General features: G+C 41.8%; 1 protein-coding gene and 1 long non-coding RNA gene across 3 annotated transcripts in view; one reads left to right on the top strand and one right to left on the bottom strand.

Moving 5' to 3' along the window:
- Positions 1-21,695, bottom strand: part of KCNQ5 (potassium voltage-gated channel subfamily Q member 5) — a 513,967-nt gene that overhangs the window by 138,434 nt on the left and 353,838 nt on the right. For both annotated transcript variants that reach the window (XM_030555755.1, XM_030555756.1), the window contains exon 2: positions 19,437-19,527. In XM_030555755.1, the coding sequence (XP_030411615.1) occupies positions 19,437-19,527 (91 nt within the window). The remainder of the gene's footprint in view (positions 1-19,436; positions 19,528-21,695) is intronic.
- Positions 7,637-9,131, top strand: LOC115648321. The gene is made up of 3 exons (XR_003999522.1): positions 7,637-7,684; positions 8,048-8,167; positions 8,551-9,131. It is a non-coding gene; the product is annotated as an uncharacterized LOC115648321 (long non-coding RNA).

Below are 21,695 nucleotides of genomic sequence, written 5' to 3'. Positions count from 1 at the left end.
ATGAAATTTGTAAGCTTCAGCTTAGTCCAGGAATTCCCTGTTCATGACCTGTGATCCACTGTCTGTTATTACAATTCTTGGATTTCTGTGATAAGCAACAATGGATTTAACATGCCAGATCAAAGCTGCTGCTGTGGTACCTTTCTGTGTCACTACTTATAGCAAGTTGCTTAAACAGTGCTTTATCATCACATTTTTCCAGAGCAAACACATCAGTTCTGATTTTGTCCCATGCATTATCACATATTCTTTCCAGTATGTATTTCTGTATTTCAACTATGTCCACAGCTGCTCTCCATTCTATCAATGTCACTGTTCATCTCCGGATACAATTTCTTCAGCTCCATTTTAGACTTAGTCATTCCTAGGTGCCCTTAGTGTATTCTTTACAACATTTTCCTTATCTCTGTGGGGACTATAGACCTGCCAACACTATGAGTTTTCCCACTGACTGGATTTCCCAACCTTCCTATGAGTCTATGGGGAAAACCCATCAGTTTACAGGGAACTCCCCTTCTGAGTGACTGTTTTTCCACCATTATTCTACTTTGTAGAGAAGTGCAACTGAAAAGTGCTCCTACACTGAGACGCATCTCCTTCTCTCCACATGTGAAGCAGGCATCTAACTCTCTCCTTCCCCTTTCTACACAAAAGGATGGAGCACTCAGCCCTTTGATCTTGGAGCTCTTGTGCTTCCTGCCAGCCTGCAGGTTGCAGGGTTAGGGGGATAGTGAAGAATCTCTGGAGCTTCTCCCATCCCCAAGTCTGAGGTGGGGGAAGAAAAAGAACTTCCAGAGCTGCAGACCGAGCTGAGATGTGCTGGAAGGCAGGGGCAGATGTAGGGTTGGAGGTATGCAAAATGACTGATGGAGGGCAGGAGGCTGCAAAAGATGTAGGGCTGAAGGATGTAGAATTAATTGCCATGTGCGTGTTTTGGGAGGAGCTGGACCACCATCAGATACTACGGGATAGAATTTAAGTAACTTTATGCAAATATGAAAATATATCTAAATTTATGCAAGTTTAAAATCTATTTGCGTCTCCCCCACCCCCAGATTGTGGTAGGTATGAGACTACTATTTTTTTTACTGTTCATGATTACTCCTGAAATCACCGAAAGCTCCCTTTAATACTGGCAATATGCAGGTGGGAAGTGGTGATTTCTCCATCCATTACTTATCAGTATTACTGCATATGGTGTGTCATCCTTAACTGTTCCACTTTCCAATTCATCCGATATTCCCAGTGACACACCACATGATAGCTTTTATTATGTTTACATTTACTTATACTGCATGAAGAAGTGATCTAGAATATGTGAGAAATGCAATGTATGCTCTTCACAATGCAATGCAATGATAAGATGATGTCCATAAAACCAAGATTGTATCTGTGGATTCCAAGGCCAGAAGGGATCATTGTGATATCATAATTTTCTTCTTTCCAAAGTAATCTCTGTATCCTGCTTGGGATTCCTCCAAGTTCTTTCCTTATGTAGTAAAAAAATCAGTAGTTTATGTATTTCAGCTTTGAAATTATGACCATAAAGAAAATCATGGTGTTTTGTACAGCCATATATGCAAGGCTGAGCTTTCTTTTATTATTTGTTTACACATTTTTTTTTGCTGCAGTCAAAGCACTGAAGTCATATACTACAGGCAGACAATCAGCCCCATGTGTCTGTAGCAATATAGCTCCCAATCCTCCTTTTGACGCATTTGTGGAGAGTCTGATCTCGTTTACTGTGTCCAAAAGAAACAAGGCACTGATGCCAAGGCCTGTACATGCTTCAAATCCTTTAAATTTCTTTCATGCTCTGGCATCCACATCCATTCTGTATCTTTGTGAAGAAGTTTACTTAGGCTAATTGTTCGAGCTGCACAGATAGGTCTGAATAAATGGACACAACCCAATATGCTTGCAATCTCTTTTTCTTAATCTTTGGGCCTCAGCATGTTTGGAATTGCCTGGATCTTAGAAATGTCAGACATATTCACTTTGTGGTTAATTTCTCTCCTAGCTAGGTGATTTCATTTGTTTTGAAAATGACATTTGCCTTGTTCAGTTTTAAGTTTTTATTCTTCCAGTTCTCTCTGCAATCATTCCTCATATATATTAGCAGTGCTGCCCTAGACCAGGGTTTCCCAACCTGTGGGTCAGGACCCAAAATTGAGTCACCAGAATGTTTCAAAGAGTCACGTGGCAGCTCCTGTCCCACGGGGCTGACTGGGCTCACCTCCCTGCTTCAGGCACTGTAATCTGTGGGGCCCCAGCAGCACTCAGGTTTCTCCCAACTGTAATGATGACAGGAGTCCAAGTAGGCCAAATCTGAATGAGTGGCACTGCAACCTCATTAGCCAGGACACAACTCCACTTACACAAATTTGGTCCAGCCGGGGGTTGGGGCCAAACATGAACAGCTCTGCAACCCCGGAGGTTGCAGTGCCTGGAACTGAGAGCCAAGCTCAGCCAGCCCCATAGCTCAGGAGCTGCAGGAGCTGCCACCATGGGGTGAGTGTGGCTGGGCAGGACCCCTCCCTCCCAGGGGGGCAAGACCTGACCAAAACCTTCCCAGTCTATTTACTGGGTTATGACAGGCCATAAACATTTACAAATGGGTCCTGAGCCCAAAATGGTTGAGAACCACTGCCCTGGACTATCATATTATCAATGTACATCTTGACTCCTGTGAGACCTTCTAGCATCTGGGAGCTGGGACACTGTCCACCGAAATACTTCCATTGCCAAACATATTCAGAAAGGCGCACTCAAGAAAGCAGTATTTATCAAACAGTAAATTTAAAGAGCAAGTATTGGAGCTCTCTCTATACAAACTGCCAAAACACTGCAGATACATCTAGTTTGTTGAAGAATTTAGCTCCTGTAATCTCAAACACTTTTGTTACTTGTTGGCAAGAAGAAATGTTCCTTGGATATTTTTGTTCAACTCTTTGGGGTCAGTGAAAAGTCTGACTGCCTGTAGCGGGGTGGTCATCCGCTCCTGCCTTAAAAGGCTTAAATCAGCCCTGGGAGAGGGCTGAGGCTGTGACAGGGCTGCTGCTAGGAAAAGCAGAAAGCCTTGGCTGATTTGGGAACCAGCCACGTCCCAATCAGGGCCCAGCTGGCACTTGTAAGAGGGAAGTGGGCCAGGAGCATACAGAGTGTCTCTCTCTAGATGTGGAGAGGGAGGGACCTGGCTGCTAGGAGCGAAGCATAGTATCAAGACTGGAGCAGGGCTGGGAGAAGGCCAGAGGAGCTGGGGAGCTCTGGCTTAAAACCCCCCCAGGCTGCAGGCCTTCTTAAAGGCCAAAGAAAGGTACTGGGGTTGCAGAGGGCAGCCCAAGGGTAGGCAGAGGCAGCAGGTCCAAACTCCCCTTGCCGGTGATGAATGGCACTTACACTCCAGTCTGCCCCAGGGAACGGGGGCTAGGTGATGACTGGCAGTGGCCATAGACTTAAGCAAGGTGGGGATAGAGGTTGGGGGTTCCCTGGGGAGGGGAGACCCAGATCTGTGGGGGTACTGCCAGAGGACAGTACCCTGACCTGTAAGGGGCATTAGGAGCCAGGAGGGACTCGGGCCCAGCGACAAGTGAGACATCAGCCTGCTGAGGATGCTCCGGAGCTGGAAACGCAAATTCCCTAGATGACCTGCAGAAGGCATCGCACTGGTGAGTCCCACCCCATTACACTGTGGTGGAGAATGCAGGCATAGACAGTTCACCTCTGATACAAGGGGCAAGGGCAAGGACTGTGGACTATTGCCCAGATCCAAGACTTCAGCGAACAGAAGGTAGACCCAGAATGAGAGACTACTTTTGGAGAGCCTGTGTGGCCTGTCTTGCTGAACAGCAAGCAAGCCTGTTACAGCTGTTGTGGGGAAGGGCACATAGGTCTCATTGGGGGCCAGGTAACTTGGGCAGGAGGCCAGTGCCAAGGCAGAGGAACTGTTGGGCCTGTGGGAAACTAGGGCACATGAAGAGGGAGTGTCCCTACGGGACTCACAGGGCCCAGGCGAGCCCTGAAGGAAGGGCTATGCCAGGGACAAATGGTGGAGAGACTAGAGTGCCCCCTGTGAAGCCAACAGAGGGGCCCCAAACATGTTGGGTCTGTAGGGAGCCCGGGCACATAAGGAGGGAGTGCCCTCATGGAACTCACAGGGCCAGGCCTAGCCCGGAGGTGGCCAAAGGAAGGCACTGGCTGTGCCACAAGGGCGGCTGAGAAAGACAGCCTTGCCCCCAGAGAAAGAGGAGGAGGCCAGAGGATCGGGCTCAGTCTGAGACTAATCCAAAGGAGGAGTGGGGAAGACCAGGGCCCCAGAAGAGAGAGGGTATGGGGAAGAGAGGTCCTAGATCAAGAGTGGAACCCACACGGGAGTGGGACAACCTATGGTGAGGACCAAGACGGACAGGGTAACCCACGCAGGAACAGGACTGGCTACGGTGGGGACCCAGACTGCAGAAGAGGAAAGCAGGTGGCTCCTCTTGATCGAAAACCTGCGATAGGAGAGGGACCTCCTGCTGGGGAAGCTGGGGAGAACTACCCCTCCTGCCCACTGGGTGGAGGGAATCTTGAGGTAGGGTGTGTGTAGCAGGGTGGTCAGCACCCTAGCCTGAAAGCATGCCCGGGGTCCAGGAGGGACTCGGGCTCAGTGGCAAGTGGGACACCGGCCTGCAGAGGGCGCTCCGGAGCTGGAAACACTAATTCTCTGGACGACCAGCAGGAGGCACAGCATCGGTGAGTCCCGCCCAGTGACATCGCCCCTTTTTTTCACTACAACAACTAAGGAATGAACCCAGTCTATTGGGTCTTCTACTCTATTAATGATGCCATCTGCTGTCATGTTTTGCAGCTATCATCTCTTTTTCAAGGCTTTCTATGAGTAGGGTCCTACCAAATTCATGGTCCATTTTGGTCAATTTCATGGTCATAGGATTGTAAATATTGTAAATTTCATTATTTTAGCTATTTAAATCTGAAATTTCATGGTGTTGTAATTGTAGGGGTTCTGACCCAAAAAGCAGTTGTTGGGGGAGGGGGTTGCAAGCTCATTGGAGGGGTCTTTTGGTACTACTACGCATACTTCTGCGCTGCTGCTGGCAGCAGCACTGTCTTCCGAGCTGGGCAGCTGGAGAGCCACAGCTGCTGGCAGGGAGCCCAGCTCTGAAGGCAGAGCCACTGCCAGCAGCAGCTCAGATGTAAGGATGACGTGGTATGGTATTGCCACCCTTACTCCTGTAGTGCTGCTGGAGGGACGCTTCCTTCAGAGCTGGGCGCCCAACCAACAGCCACCACTCTCCAGCTCCCCAGCTCTGAAGTCAGTGCAGAAGTAAGGGTGGCAATACTATGACCCCTGTAAAATAACCTTGTGACCTTTTGCAACTCCCTTTTGGGTCAGGACCCCAGTTTGAGAAACACTGGTCTCTCCTGTGAAATCTGTATAGTATAGGGTAAGAGTACACAAAAGACCAGGTTTCACAGGGCGCGGGGGACCAGATTTCACTGTCAATGATGCGTTTTTCATGGCCATGAATTTGGTAAGGCCCTAACTATAAGTGTCATGTAAAACAGACTTTGCATCCCTCACCCTCTAAATGTATATACCTCTATGTCATATGATCATATTTTTACATAGATCAGATAATTCATGTTTAGTTTAGGTTTGATACCATTATTCTGACACTCTATGGCACACATCCTTTTAATAAGATCAGGGTATTTTGTGTGTGATTTATGTCTCTCAATGTGCTAATCACAATTTCTTGGTTGGCTGTTTTACCTTTGCACCTGAGTAACAGTTCACATTGTCTCTCAAGACTGGAATTTGTTTCTCACTACATGATTTTAGTCTGATCCACTGAGCTTTATAATCTCTTTGGATTGCTGTATTTCAGACATGTATGGCCTTGTCTATTTTGTATGAAACATATATAGGTCATTTGTGCATATTTTTATTAAGCTGTAAATCCAAAAGGATGGGTTTTTTTTTATTGATTTCACCACATTCTGTCTGTAACAATCTGTGTGTTTTCATAATTTGTCTGTATATCTTTGCTATGTGGCTGGGCTTATTTCTGTTTCTGCATGTTGTCTGGATGCTGGACTTTTTCTGTGCTCATACTAAGCTTTTCATATAACTTATATTGTACCTTATTTGACATGTTTTTTTCCCTTTGCTATTTTATTTTCTTTAATCTTTTTTCTCATTGGCCAGAGGTCTGGAAGCTCTGGGTCCTTGGGTCAGGAACCTCTGGGTTCTTGACCCTGGGACAGTCCTCATCGCAGGGCTGCTTCAGAGCTGCATCTGAAATTGACATTCTTGTCAGTCTCACAAGAATGTCAATTTCACTCGGCAGCTGCCAGTCCTGGGGAGCAAATTTTCTTTCAGAAACACAATGGTGGTGTGCGTTGGTGTTTCTGAAATGAAGGTTTTTTTCAAAATCCCTGGTTCATGAGAAAATTTGGGTTTGTTTCAAACTGGAATGAACCCAGATTTCAAAGTATTTGTCAGAAATGTCTGTATTTTGAAATCTGAGTTTGTTCTGATTTGGAACAAACCCAAAATTTCTTACAAAGTTTTGGCCAGGTTTACTTAAAAGGGATTTTTTTTAATTGTTAGTTTTAAAAGGTGACACCCCCTTACCCTCCAAGGAAATATTTATATCCAAGGCGAAACCCTTACATTTCTACCTCTGCCACCTGATTCTGTCCCTTTACATTACTATCTTAAATCCTCGTATTATGGCTGCCATCTGTCTGGACAAAGAAGGATAAGTCTCCCCTCAAAACCACTCCTTGATCGGCTGGAACATTTTCTGTTGTGTAACACGTGACAGCCCCTTCACTCTCAGGGACATGCATCTTACCCACACAGCACTCCTACTCCTTCCTGATTTGTGAAGAAAGTGATTAGGAGTGTGACCAAGAATCCAAGGACTCCAACATGTCTGATTATTTTTTACTTTGTGTGTGAATAACACCACCAAGTCCAAATCCATACTGTGTTCTGTTTCTATCATCTATTTATTGTCAAATGGTTGTTTCCAACAGTACAATTGATGTCACCTGGCTTATCTTGGACTTGGTGGTGTTTCGCCAAGGGTTCCACCTTGGATATAAATATTATCTTGGAAGGTAAGGGGGTGTCACCTTTTAAAACTAACAATTAAAAAAAATCCCTTTTAAGTAGATCCAGTGGGCACAAGTGAAATAATTTCATGGATGATATGTGATCCCACTGGCAGTGAAATGCGACAACCTCAGTGATCCTGACATTATACAATACACTGAGATTTCTCACAGAAGAAGAATTATAGGTAGATCTCACTGCCTGGGAAATGCTCTAACTGTAGCCCTAGATTTCTCTTCTGCTTTTTACAAAAATGGTTCCTGAAATTTTATGGAATTTTAGGGGCCCTTTTCATATATATGTTGTACCTTGATAACTTATAGTAGGTGGAAATGTACTCTGTATTGCTCATAGAACATAAGTGAGAATGCCGTTTAGTCACACAGAAATCTCTAATTACACATGTACAATACAACTATATTAAATTTCCTGTTTACAAAAGAAAAATGTTCCTATTCAGATATAGATATTTTTCTTTTTCAGCCCTCTTTACAAATGCTATTTTTGTTGAATGGAGACGTGAAAGAAAAGAAAGGACAAAGTGTACCAAAGAGAAAGGTATCATTAATGACAATGTCATGAATTCCATTTAGTAACAGACCAATACTTTTGTTAAGATTTCTTTTGTTCTTTAATATGTTTTAAAAATTTATTCTTATTATTGTTAACCTTATTGGCCATAGATTTCTTTTTTTACTGGTACCTTTAGCTTCCCTTATCAACTGAGTTTCTTTAATGATAATTTATAGTCACTGCCATCTGATGATTCCCAGGTACCCAGGACAGTAAGTCCTCTTGTTACCCCTGACCCCAGTGAGAGGGAGTCTTGCCGTGATGGGTGTTGGCTCTGTACCACCAGCAGCTTTTCAGCCACTCAAGCACTCTCCTCTGGGTTATGCCAGCCTTGTCTTTGCCTTGCAGATTAAAAAGAGGTGCACCCCAACAGTCCCCAAGTCCCTCTGAAGAATTCCCCTGTGACATTCAGCTCCTGACACTGGCAACTCATCGAAATTTCAAATCCTCCGCTCCCAAAGGAAAAAGGTACCCCAGTTTACCAGTTTTACCTTAAATTCCTGCTCTTGTAAAATGCACAGCACTTATAACAACACACAAGGTTTATTTAAGAAAAAAAACAGAGGTTCCAACTAGAAACAACCAAGAGTGATGGAAACAAATGGCTACAATACAAAATAAAATAATAAAATGTAACTAGGGCCTACACTTATTGATAGTTACCAATAAAGTAGGTTCCCCATTTCCACCCCAAAGTTCAGCCTGTTGTAGAGCTGGCTGGCTTCACAGGAGCCTGGATCCAATCTTTTAGGAAACACTCCCACTCAGCAAGATATCTCCTCAGAGAAATGGATGCAGTGTCTTTCTCCACCCTGTGATAAACTGAATCAGTCTTTTGTTTTTATTCACAGATAAAGCGATCCCCTGCCCGTTCGTAATTTTCCTTTTTTACCTCCAAGTGGTTTCAATTGTTTGCAGTTGTCTTTGATGGTTTTCTACTGAGTGTTCTGGGATGGGACAAGATGACTGAACCTTGCACTACATCACCAGCTAACCAGAGAGAGGCAACAGCTCCCTCCCACTTGAATGGGCCATCACTAATTCCCTGGTGACCAATTTCTACTCCAAGACCATAAGGCACAGTTTTCAACATAATTACATTTATTCCTTAAATATACCTGTACACATCTTGCAATGATTATGAGTAGGACTCTGTGTCTGTCACAGAGGTCACAGAAGTCACAGATTCCATGACTTTCCATGATTTCTGACTTGTACAGTGCCAAGGTGATGACCCCAGTGCTGCCCAGGCTGCTCAGGTGGCCCTGGGGACCGCTCGAGCAGTGGCCAATGCAACTGACCTGGGGACTGCCTGAGCAGTGGTCCCGGGGCAGCTGGAGCAGCTGCTGTTTGGTTGCCCCAGTAGCTGGTGCTACTGGTCTTGGGGTGCAGCCCTCACCCTAAGCTGCAGGCCCCCTGGGGTGCGGCCACCCCTGACCAGCGGGCGCCCCCAGGGCACCCCTGCCAACAGCCTTCCTGCCGGCTCCCCCCAGTACTACTGCTCTCCCATTACAATTTAGTCAGTGGTATTTATGGTATAAGTCATGGACAGGTCATGGACCATGAATTTTTGTTTATTGCCCGTGACCTGTCCATGACTTTTACTAAAAATACCCATGACTAAATCATAGCCTTAATTATGAGTATTGATAAATTACAAGCTTTCAGTAGAGACCTCACATGCCACACTTTATGGAAAATATCATGAAAACAGTGCATTAAATGTGGTAAGTTTGTCAGGCCTGAGATAGCAGTCACTTGTAAAGAACAGTGAGACCGCTCTGCCAACTGGCATCAATGATGTCGCACCATCAACCTCCTGTTTTTTCTATTTTCATATATGGATTTATTGATTTATTTATTTATTTATTTGATGATTTTGCATCCCTTGTTAACCAGGTTGATAACTTTGCCCCCAAAGCAGCCTTTTTGTCATAATTGAGGAACTGTGGCTTTTGGAGCATCTATTAGAGAACTCTAAATTTTCATTTACACTTCTCTGTTAAATTTTTTTCTCCTACTCTACTTTGCTTCTAATTATTTTTACTTTGGAGAAATCGGCCCTTTTCAGTCTATATTAATAATGGGACCTGTATTCTATTTGCATACAATGGCCGTAATGATGTCAGGATTAAAGCTGGTTGAAAATTTTCAGATAGAACATTTTTTTTGCACTGGAAAATGCTAATTTGCTGAAATCTAAACATTTAATAAGTGTGTTGATTTCCTCAATATTTTTGACAAAAAGTTATCAAAACGCTTCATTTCAATAATGCTGAAGTGTTTTATTTTGGCTGGTATATTATTAAGTTAAATTAAGTGCTCTGACCTTATCAAAACAAAATATTTTGATAAGGCCCTTTTGATATTTCTAAAACATTTGTTCAGAAATGTTGTTTTGTGGGCAATTTTGAATCTTCAACTTTTCACTCTAATTTGGGATGAAAGCAAATATTGGAATCTGTGTTCTGTGGGAAATTGTGAATTTCAACCAGTTTGTCACCCTTTTTTGTATACAGATGACTAATTTTTAGTCCAGAGATCAATTTCATCTTTATCTGTTAGAAGCAAGTTTAATATTTAATTATCCTATGTTCTGTACAATATCTTTCCTGTTAGAAAGTCCAAGGACATTTTACTAGTCGCAACATGTGATCTCAAATGTATGTTCCCCAGGATGAAGATTTCCTTGATAGACACCACTAGAAACAGATTCAAATTAATTTCTCATACAGATCCACCTGGAAAATCCAGATGGATATCACTGTAAGGTATGACAAACAACGCAAAAACCAGGCCTGAGCTAGCATTTCTTGTACTGTAACTCCAAACTAAATTGATAGGAATTTTAAATGTGGAAGGAGGCTTGTGATGTGCTATATAAAAAAATCTACCAAATATTCAATTAAACAGAGTTAGTAAAAACAAGCTTAAAAAAATTACCTACATTCCTCTTTAACAGATGCACTATTTCTGGACATCATTTCAGCCTTGCTAACGTCGGAAGACTTTTTTACTTCACTAACGGGCATTATCAGGTTCTCTGCTGAAGGGAAGTTAAGTAAAGTAATTTCAGGTTAGTGCAAGAGCCCAAACACAAGACTCCTGGCTCTCCTGCCTATCTTTATCTTTGCCATGTTGAATGATTCTTGTCTTCGTGAACATGCAAGACTGGGGATTTTTTTTTCTTTTTTTGCCTTATGCTTAATATTTGACCTTCATTTAAAACTTCCTGTACACAAGTCAGACTGCAAGCACTTCTAGACAGGGACTGTAGATGTCATCTTTAGGCTTAGCCCTAAATATGGGGCAGCCCATCACTGGGCCATCCCAGAAGGAACACTGAGGAGGGATTATGACTCCGGCTCACAATTCCTCCCCTCCTCAGCTCTTACTTTGGTGGAGTAAATACCTACTCTTCAGAACTACAGTAAGTGAACTTCTCCATTTGTGCCTATCCCACTCCAGTGACATGAGTGTATTGGGAGTTGCATGTTGGCTCTCTGCTGTGAAGGACTGTGGGTCTCAAGCCAGGTCCCCAGGCAGTCCTCAAAGAGAAGCTATCAGCTTGCTAGCAGCAGCAGAGAGTTTGAGGTGTTGGACCCTAGCTCACCAGAGGCACCACCCACTATTGGAGGAGATATCCGGCCTCTTTGATTGGTTCAAACTTACTATTTAAGCCAGGAGCCACAGGAAGTTGTATGAGCAACCAGTTAATATCCTGGGCTGGTTACTACATTGGACCCGGACTTTCCACCCAACTCCTGAGCCCTGCCTTGTTCCAGACCTCTGTCTTGTTTCTAGTTCCTGCCCATCTGCCTTGCTCCAGATCCCTGCTTCTGCCCTGACCACTAGTTTGACTGCCTACATCACAATCCACAACATCGATCTGCCTCCTTTTGCCCACTGGCTCTCAGGGGAAGGGGTGTGAAAGGGAAGAGGCAACATTCTACAGGGGACTAACAGCTGTGATCTATGTAGTAGTACTGTGCCCATTCAGGGAGGCAGAATGAGGCCCTGGCAGGCCACATTAGGGCTAGAGATGATTTTGCCTTATACAACAACAAAAGAATCAAACAATATGTACATATAGAATGAAAACACTAATACAAGATGACTTATTTTATCATGCAAAGAAAACATAAGGGGAGTGAAGAGTTTAATATTCAGATTAAATATCACATTATGGTTTAGTAATGGTTTTGTGTTGGTGTATTATATACTACAGGTCACAGAAAGAAGATAAGTACAAGTAATGAATTCTATACTATAGCTTGTTATAAATGATATTTCATCCAGAGGTGCACTCAGTGCAGTGGTCCTGTATATTTTTTGGGAATAGATACAGATTTACAATTTTTGCAACATTATTTTTCACCAAAACTTCTAAAATATATTTTTGTTGCTCTGATTGCTCAGTCCCTTTTGTTGACATGAATGGGGCTACTTTTGTAGGAAGGTGCTAATTAAAGCGAATATGTAGAGCTGAGTGCAAATTGGAATATCCATTGCATGAGAAATTTTGATATTTCAACACTTGTTTTTGTCCAGAGTTGGGATAAGAATTGAAATATTGAAATTTTTGGCAGAATGAAACATTACAAAATGTTGATGTAGAAGTTATTAAACATTTCATTATGACATCTTCAATCAAAACATTTTGATATTCTGGAATAGAAATATTTCATTTTGGTTTGTTGAATTAACCCAAAACATTTAGCTTCAAGTAAGTTAAACATTAAATTGCATTTCCTGATAATGCACATTGCCTCATAGGTAGCTGTAGTTCAGATGCCTGATGCCCCACTGTCCCCCAGGGGTTGGCCTCCCAGGCTACACCATCTCCTAGGATGCTCCCACAGCTTTGTGACTCCCATGATGCACCACCCTGCTCAATTAGAGGGGAGACTGCATTGTGTCATGGGAGATGTAGTCCAGCTTTAGAGTGGAAACTTCATTTTCTGCTAAAAAGTCATTCACACAGAAAATCGACCACTGGCTCTACAAATACCGGTGACAAAATTGTGCTGTGTGTTGTAAGATTTCTTAAAATATATAGAGTTTGGTCATAAGAGAGAACAGTTCCCTGTGCCAGATTTATCTTCTTGGCTAGCTTCCCCAAAAGATTTGACTTTTGCCTTCCCATGCTCAGTTTTACTTCTTCAACTTTTACTATTTGATACAGTGCCAGTAGTTGTTGTGCTTGTAGGAGACTAGTAATACACCAAGGATTATTTTCCTGCTGCGTTGGTTGGATTCTTGAATTTCTTGTGGCTTTTTTGATGTTGGAGGAGAATTTATTCTACTGCCTGTGTGGAATACATCAGTAGTCAGATCCAAGTGTCATAAAGTGTGCAGAGAAGAGATTAAAGGATGATTGTGATAAGTAGATATAAGGAGATGTCTGATGCTTTCTTTCCCTTTGTTTAGGTTTATTATTTCCAGAAAGTTAAGTAAATAGAGCTGTTTGGGGAGACTTGTTTATTTTAGATTTTCAATTCTCTTGAAAAGATTTTGAAGCTTGATGTCAGTGGAGATGTTTTAAATCTTCAGCCCACCCAACCCAGTTGCTGCTTTCATGAGTCCCAAGTTGAGAGAGAGAGAGTGTGTGTAAATGTATAGAGCAATGGTCCTCTTGCTATTTCTTGTCTGTGACAGATGTTGACTTGCTCCTACCTCTGCCTAGCAGACAGTCATACCATACCAGCCATGGAAGAAGAGTGGGAAAGAAGACAAGCCCCTCAGCATCTCTGGTCTTTGTAGTGAGGAGGCGGAGACTAGGGGCTTGTCTACACTACCAAGTTTTGTTGACAAAACTTATGTTGACACCAAAAGGTTGACAAAACAAAAATCGCTAAAGGGTGTTCACACGTGCTCCCTTGGTCAACAGATCATATGTCATCGACAGGGTGAGCAATGCACTGTGGGTATGTATCGCGGTGCATCTAAGGATTCTCTCTGAGTTCTCGCACAGCCCCCTCAGCTGCCCAGAGTATCATCATGAGCAGCTCTGTGAGCTCTCCATGCTGAGGGACGGCAAAGCAGCACAGCAGTCTGTCCCTCTCCCCCTGCAGCAGCAGTCTGCCTTCTGCTGTGTTCCTAGTGCAGGGAAGAACAGGAGCATTCCAATGATTTGCTCTTTGTTTATTCCCCAAACAGAGCAGCACATAGATACTTCCCGGAGCTTTGAAAGGGGCGAGGCAGCAGAGATCACAACACTCAGCAGAACAATCAGGGCAGGCATTATGGGATACTGGCGGAAGCCGGTTCCCTCGACAAAACAATCAGCAGTGTCTACACTGGCTCTTTGTCTCCTAGGGGTGGAAGTTTTTTGTTGCCAAACGTGGGCATTTTTCCCGACAAAAGTCCCCTTCTAGTGTGTATGGTGACAAAACTTACCACTGCAGACAAGCCCTAGATTACCTACATTTACCTCCTCTCTTTCACCTTGCTAATAGCAGCTAAAATAAAGTCCAAAAAAAAAAAAAGTGCCAGTGCAAGGCAAAATAAGGCAAAAAACATAGATATGATTGTGAGGAACATTACTGGTTTTGTTTTATGGTAGCAAATTAGGGTGCTTCTTCAGTACCACCTGGAATAAGTCCATGAAGCAGTTGTTCTTGGACTTCCAGCAGGCAGCTCCACAGAGTGTTGTACTTTACTTCATTAGAAAAGAAAAGATGTGATGCTGTATCTCTTCAGTAGGAAATAAACAGTTCTTTGATATTTAATATAACTGTCTGTGGTAAATTGTGTAAGCGGAACATTTGCAAGAACCGTGTGAATCATTACATGTAAAGGGGTTGTGGGAATTGGTGGCACTAAAGACTGCAATCAGTGCATTTACGTAGTGAAAATGATTGCTGAAACATTAGTGCTGAGTTGTATTATTTTTATGTTGTTGCAAACTTTAACTAATGAGTCAGCAAATGAAGGAAAGAACATGTGGTCCAGCAAACAGGAATGAACCAGTTTAAATTTCAGTGTGCTCCTGGACCTTATACGTTCTCCATTAGAGAGCCACAGCAGGAACTGTAAAAATTTCTTATCACAGGACCTATTCTTGATAAGAGCTTCTACAAACACATAGGCATATTCTATAGAAATGTTGGATCAGACTATGACAACTAATATTAATGCCTCACAGATTATCCATCCACTTCTACTAAGATCATCACTCTAATATACAGATGTCCTAATTTCTACATTCTGAATTGTTCAGGATCATACAAGAGACAGAGAGACTCTAAAATCCAAACAATAGAAGGGGTTGCAGGATTGGACAGTTACAGTAGTTCGAATCAGTGAAGCTATGCTGATTTACACCAGTGAAGATCTGGCCTATGTGCTTAAATCTTATACATAGATCTCACTGGACTTAAACAGATTACTGAGGGTAAATGTAGGACCCCACAAGAGTGTTTTACAGTGACATTTCAAGGTGAACTCATTGCAAACAGAGATTGATTTAAGCAGGGATTGGCAACCTTTGGCCTGCGTCCCACCAGGGTAAGCACTCTGGTGGGCCGGGTCAGTTTACCTGCTGCATCTGCAGGTTCGGCCTATCGTGGCTCCCACTGGCTGCGGTTCACCGCTCCAGGCCAATGGGGCTTGCGGGAAGTGGCACGGGCCAAGGGATATGCTGGCCGCCACTTCCCGTGGCCTCCATTGGCCTGAAGCGGCAAACTGCAGCCAGTGGGAGCCGCAATCAGCCGAACCTGTGGACACGGCAGGTAAACCAACCAGTCCGGTCCACCAGGGTGCTTACCCTGGCAAGCTGTGTGCCAAAGGCTGCCAATCCCTGGTTTTCAAGATTAGTTTAATAGTTACATTAACAAAATCAATTATAGGATGCCCAGACAAACTCATTACAAAGGTGTTGCTCAAATCAGTAAATAAGGGAATAGGATCTGAATGCTATCATTATTAACTGATTTTTTGAGGGCATCTGTGTCACAACCCTAAACCTATGCTCAAACATGGCATCTGTATGGCCAATTGTCAGTCAAAAGGTCACATTGGTACAGTGTGCAACACCGTAGTGCCATGTGCTACCCTATGGTGCGGTGTGCAACATTATAGTGCCGTGTGACTATTCTCAAACCTTCTGTCTGGTCAAAAGGTCAAGTTGGTGCCGTGTGCTACACTATGGGGCCATGTGTGCAAAAAGTAGTGTGCTGGGTGCACCAGCTCGGAACCTGGAAGGTGAAGGAGCTAGGGACCAATCTGATGCTGACACAAATAAGAGTTTTCAAATAAAACCATGTCTCGTGCCAAAAACATCAGGAGTATCTGTGTGTTAGCTGAAAGGCCTGATCACCCTTTCAGCCAGGCTCTCCTCCGGATTTTGCTGGCTCGTGTTGTATCAATTTTTCTTTTGGATTACTTCTCACCAATTCGTCATACCCTTGACGTCTGTACTGCTGGTCAGCTGCGCCTGGAGTGTGGTATGTGCATTTTGTTTTCTGTAAATACTCTGTTCGCTCAGACTCTTCCTTCCTTCTTTTCCTTTCTTTCTAGGGGTACAAAGTTGTGTATACAGTATATGAAAGTCAAATTGTTGTACTGATTGCTATTGTGATTGGTTGGTGTATTTTACAATATTTGGTTAATATGTGTACAGTTTACTTAGTTTTGTGTATCTGTTCTGGATTTTAGTGAGCAGTTGATTATAAATCGCTTGGTTTCTTGTTGTCGGATGTAAATAGACTGTTTCCAGTTGTGTGTGGTTTTATTCTGATAGTATTTCTAGCTGATAAATTGCCTCTCCCCAGCCCAAGTTGTAACTTATCCCCGCTAATAAAAAGCCACGTGGTTTGAAATTTCAATGTGTCACATTTTAATTTTCCTCTCTCAATCAAATACTTACTCGAACCTGCATCTGTCTCGGACAATCTGAAATCACTAAAGTAACTGCAATGGAAATTACCATGCATCAATTAGCCTGCCCAGTCCTTAACTACACCGCTACCTCGATATAACGCCATCCGATATAACACGAATTCGGATATAAGCCGTAAAGCAGTGCTCCGGGGGCGCGGGCCTGTGCACTCGGGTGGATCAAAGCAAGTTCAATATAACACGGTTTCACCTATAGCGTGGTAAGATTTTTTGGCTCCCAAGGACAGCGTTATGTGAAGGTAGAGGTGTACTTAGGAATTGTTATGATGAGAATCAGTAATGAGCACATACAGTGATTGCCATCAAAAAGTCGACATTTGTCAACAGTCGCTATGCAGTGGAGCCTACCTAACATGTTGTAGTGTGTGTTCTTGGAATACAAAATAACTGTGGTAACTCTGTGATGTCTGTTGACTTTTTAAATTAACACCATTGTACCCCCATTGGATATCATCGGCTCAGCATGAAGGGTTTAGAGGCCAGAAGGGAACATTGTGATAATCTAGTTTGACCTTCTGTATAACACAGGCCATATAACTTTCTCAGAATGATGCTTGTTTAAGATAGAGCAGATCTTTTAGAAAAATATTCTATCTTGATTTAAAAATTGCCAGTTATGGAGAATCCACCACAACCCTTGGTAAGTTGTTCCAAAAGTTAATTACCCTCACTGTGAAAAATGTGCACCATATTTCCAGTCAGAATTTGTCTAACATCCACTTCCAGCCACTGAATCTTGTTATATGTTTAACTTCTAATCTGAAGAAAGAACAGGAGTACTTGTAGCATCTTAGAGACTAACAAATTTATTTCAGCATAAGCTTTCGTGGGCTACAGCTCACTTCTTCGGATGCACAGAATGGAACACACAGACAGGAGATATTTATACATACAGAGAACATGAAAAGGTGGAAGTACCCATACCAACTGGAAGAGTCCAATCAATTGAGATGAGCTATTGTCAGAAGGAGAAAAAAAACCTTTGAAGTGATCATTGAGATGACCCATAGAAGATGTGAGGAGAACTTAACATAGGGAAATAGATTCAATTAGTGTAATGACCGAATCATTGCCAGTCTCTGTTTAGGCCTGAGTTAATTGTATCTAATTTGTATATTAATTCGAGTTCAGCAGTCTCTCTTTGGAGTCTGTTTTTGAAGTTTTTTTGTTGCAAAATTGCCACCTTCAAGTCTGTCACTGAGTGGTTAGAGAGGTGGAAGTGTTCTTGCAGATACAGACTAACACGGCTGCTACTCTGAAAACTACTCTACAGAAAAATTGCCATTAAAAAGTCAGTATTTACCAACAGTTAACACACTGGTTAACACACTGGTATCTAAAATACCAAAATTATTTCCTGTTTTAAGTATAAAGAAAGATTGTAGTAGCTCAGTATCTCGTCACATACTGACTTTAAGTGATAACAGCAGCATCAAAGGTCTTTCATGCTTTGAGGGTAGGACTTGTAAGTGAGAATATCCTGCTGTGGAAGAGAAGCTCTGCAGGGGCCAGGAAAAGGAGCCCAGAAGCAGAAGACTTCAACAGCTCAAAAGGCAAGGCAGAAGCAGTTACTAGTTTTAAGATTTATTTTTTGAATTTCATTAATAGAAGAACTATTGGTAGTGAATTATGAAAATTCTCAAGAGGAGAACAAAGATACAATCATGTTTTTGTTAACATTCCTTATGTAGAATAAGTCCCAAAGGAAACAGTGATCCTGTTAATTTTTTGTTTATGACGGGCCTGTCATAACATTTCTTCCCAGATCTGGACCTTAGCGTCCAAAATATGGGTGTTAGCATGAAAACCTCCAAGCTTAGTTACCATCTTGGACCTGGTAATTGCTGCCACCAGCTAGGAATTATATAGTGCCTAGCTCACTGTGGTCTCCCCAAAAACTTCCCTGGGGGACCCCAAGACTCAGATTCCTTGAGTCTCACAACAAAGGGGAATAAACCATTTCCCTTCCCCGTCCTCCCCTCCAGGTGTTCCCTACCTGGGTTCCTGGAGAGATATACAGAAGCAAGCTCCGTGAATCTAAACAAAAGGGATTCTACCCTCCCTGTTTCAAGTCCTTGAAACACAAGCCCCGAGAGAGCTAATAATCTCTCTTCCCCCTCACCCAGAGGGTATGCAAATTCAGGCTTAGTAAATCTAACACAAAGAGATTTTCCCCCTGACTTCTTCCTCCCACCAATTCCCTGGTGAGTTGCAGACTCAATTTCCTTGAGTCCCCACTAAAGAAAAACTCCAACAGGTCTTAAAAAGAAAGCTTTATATAAAAAGAATGAAAAAAGGACATAAAAGGATCTCTGTAATAAGGTGACAATATACAGGGTCAATTGCTTAAAGGAAAAAAAATGAATAAACAGCCTTATCCAAAAAGAATACAATTTAAAACATTCCAGCAACTACACACATGTAAATACAAAAGAAAAACAATATAAACCTATTGTCTTACTATCCTTGTACTTACAACTTGTAATTAGAAGATTAGAAAGCCTGGAGATAGAAAAATCACTCTCAGAGCCGAGAGGGTCAGACACAAGACAAAGAACAACGAACTCACACCCAAAACTTCTCTCCACCCAGATTTGAAAAAGTCTTGTTTCCTGATTGGTCCTCTGGTCAGGTGTTTGGTTCCCTGTGTTAACCCTTTACAGGTAAAAGAACATTAACTCTTAGCTATCTGTTTATGACAGGGCCTATTTTGATTTTTACCTTGTTGATAATTTTTTTTTAAAGCATAAATTCACTTACTCTGTCTAAAGTGAGATGGCATTTAACATACTTAATGTGGCTGTGAAATTGTCCTGCATTCATAAGTTTCACTTACCAGAATGAAGAGGCAACGAGAGGCAAGTTTTGCGTGCTCAGGAATGGTAGAAAACACTGACAAAATCAAGCAACCAAATACAAGAAGAAAACTGAAAAAGAAAAGAATATTAAAGAATTAAGAACACTTAATAAATATGTCCATCGAGTCTGCATTTTACAAATAGGTGCATTTAATAAAATGGCACTATATTATCTTAAATAAAAGAATTTTGATAGAATTATATATAGTATTTTTAAATTTACAAGTTTCTAAACAGCAGTATAATAAAGGGTAATAGAATTAAAGGAAATAACACAAGAATCTTTCACGGTGAGATGACAGTATATGCATGAGCTATCTCTTGGTGCTCCAATCTGGGAAATATATCCATTCTAAACTAGTGTTTAATGCTGGGTGACATATTATTTTTTTTGGACAAAATGTTTTTTTTTTTATGGGAAAGCTCCCCACAAATTTGGGTTGATAAAAATATTTTTAAAATGTGGGTTAAATTTGACAAATTGTTTTGGTTGAAAAAAAACAATTCTGAAAAAGGCAAACATTTTGTTTCAACATTTTTGAACCTGAATATTTCCACTTTGATTCTAAAAGACTTTTTGTTTCAAATTTTACTTCCATTTTATTTTTATTTTTATTTTTTGTAAGGTAAAAAACCACCCCCAAACGAAACCAAACATTTTGTTTGTTTGACCCAAACATTTTTTCTAGTTCAGCCATTGTACTAAAACAAACAAAAAAAATCATTTATTCACACAGCTCTGCTAGTCTTAGGGGTTTCAAAGAACAACCATCAATTACGCTTTTCCATAATCTGAAAGATCCCTTAATGTTTGCCACAAGACTTCTCCATTGCCACCAAGGTATGTCAAAGAGAGCAAAGTCACAGAACTCTGTGTCTCACTGCCATGGATGGCAACTGGGCACATCCCCGATGGTATGACTGTAAGGTGTACTTCTGAAAATTATCACATTTTGAAAAGAGAAAATAAAACCTGATGCAAAATCCTCACTAAGTATTTTTCCACTCAAAGAAAGGAAAGATCTATCTTGGCCACAAGCTGACTAGTCAAGTCAGAGCTGAGTATTCATAGACCAAGATTCAAAGAAGAAAACTATTACATTTAATAGTGTAACAAAATGATGGCAAAATTGCAGGGGAAATTTAGATTGCCATTTCCAAGACATGGATTTCTAGAGGACAAATCAGGCAGGCCCTGCTTACTGCACATTAATGAGATTTTGAACAGCAGTATATTCTGAGGTTTTTTTTATTGCAGATTATACAGGAAAAATTTAGAGTATATGTTTAATTGAGTTATATGTTATATCAAATTAATGTATAAGAAGCTAATGATATAGTATGTCTGAGCCAGTATGATCTTAATGATACAGAAAACTCTCTATAAAATGTATGCAAAGTATAACAATAAGATGACTTTTTTATAAACTAGTTGATTCACAAAAATAATTTGCTATATTTTTCTTTGCAATTGGTATTTTTAAGCAAAATGCTGTATTAGTATTTCTATAATGAAATGTTGTATTGAATTTTAAGTAGATATTGAATAAGAGTCAAATTCTGAAGTCCTTACTATGTTAATACTCAGACCCTATTCCAGAAGAATTCCCATGGAGTTCTGCCTGAATACAGTCTGACTATTAACAGACTAAGAACTTCAGGATTTGGCTCTGTAGAAGCAGAGTAAATAACATACTATGATTCACGGAGAGACAAGGTGGGTGAGGTAATATCTTTCATTGGACCAGCGTCTCTGAGTGAGAGAGACAAGCTTTCTGTCTCTCTCACCAACAGAAGTTGGTCCAATACAAGATATTACCTTACCCACCTTATCTCTCTAATATCCTGTGACACATACAGCTACAACGACATTGCATATGACAGATGGAGTTGTATTGGATGTTCTGGGGACGTAATAAACCAGAAGAATAACGTTTAAGTAGTTTGCGTAGCCCCACAATAGAATTTATAGGGTCAGATTCTCCCTCCAAGCAGTGTAATTAGGAATAATTACACCAAGGGGAGGATAGCTCACTGTTTGAGCATTAGTCTAGTAAACCCAGGGTTGTGAGCTCAATCCTTGAGGGAGCCACTTCAGAATCTGGGGCAAAATCAGTAGTTGGTCCTGCTAGTGAAGGCAGGGGGCTGGACTCGATGAACTTTCAGGGTCCCTTCCAGCTCCAGGAGATAGGTATATCTCCATATATTTACCATCATTGAAATCTACCAGACAGCTG

This window comes from Gopherus evgoodei, chromosome 3 (genome assembly GCF_007399415.2).
Source record: "Gopherus evgoodei ecotype Sinaloan lineage chromosome 3, rGopEvg1_v1.p, whole genome shotgun sequence".
Taxonomy (NCBI): Eukaryota; Metazoa; Chordata; order Testudines; family Testudinidae; genus Gopherus; species Gopherus evgoodei.
Note: the sequence above shows the minus strand (reverse complement) of the source record. Positions and strands in the feature narration are given on the sequence as shown.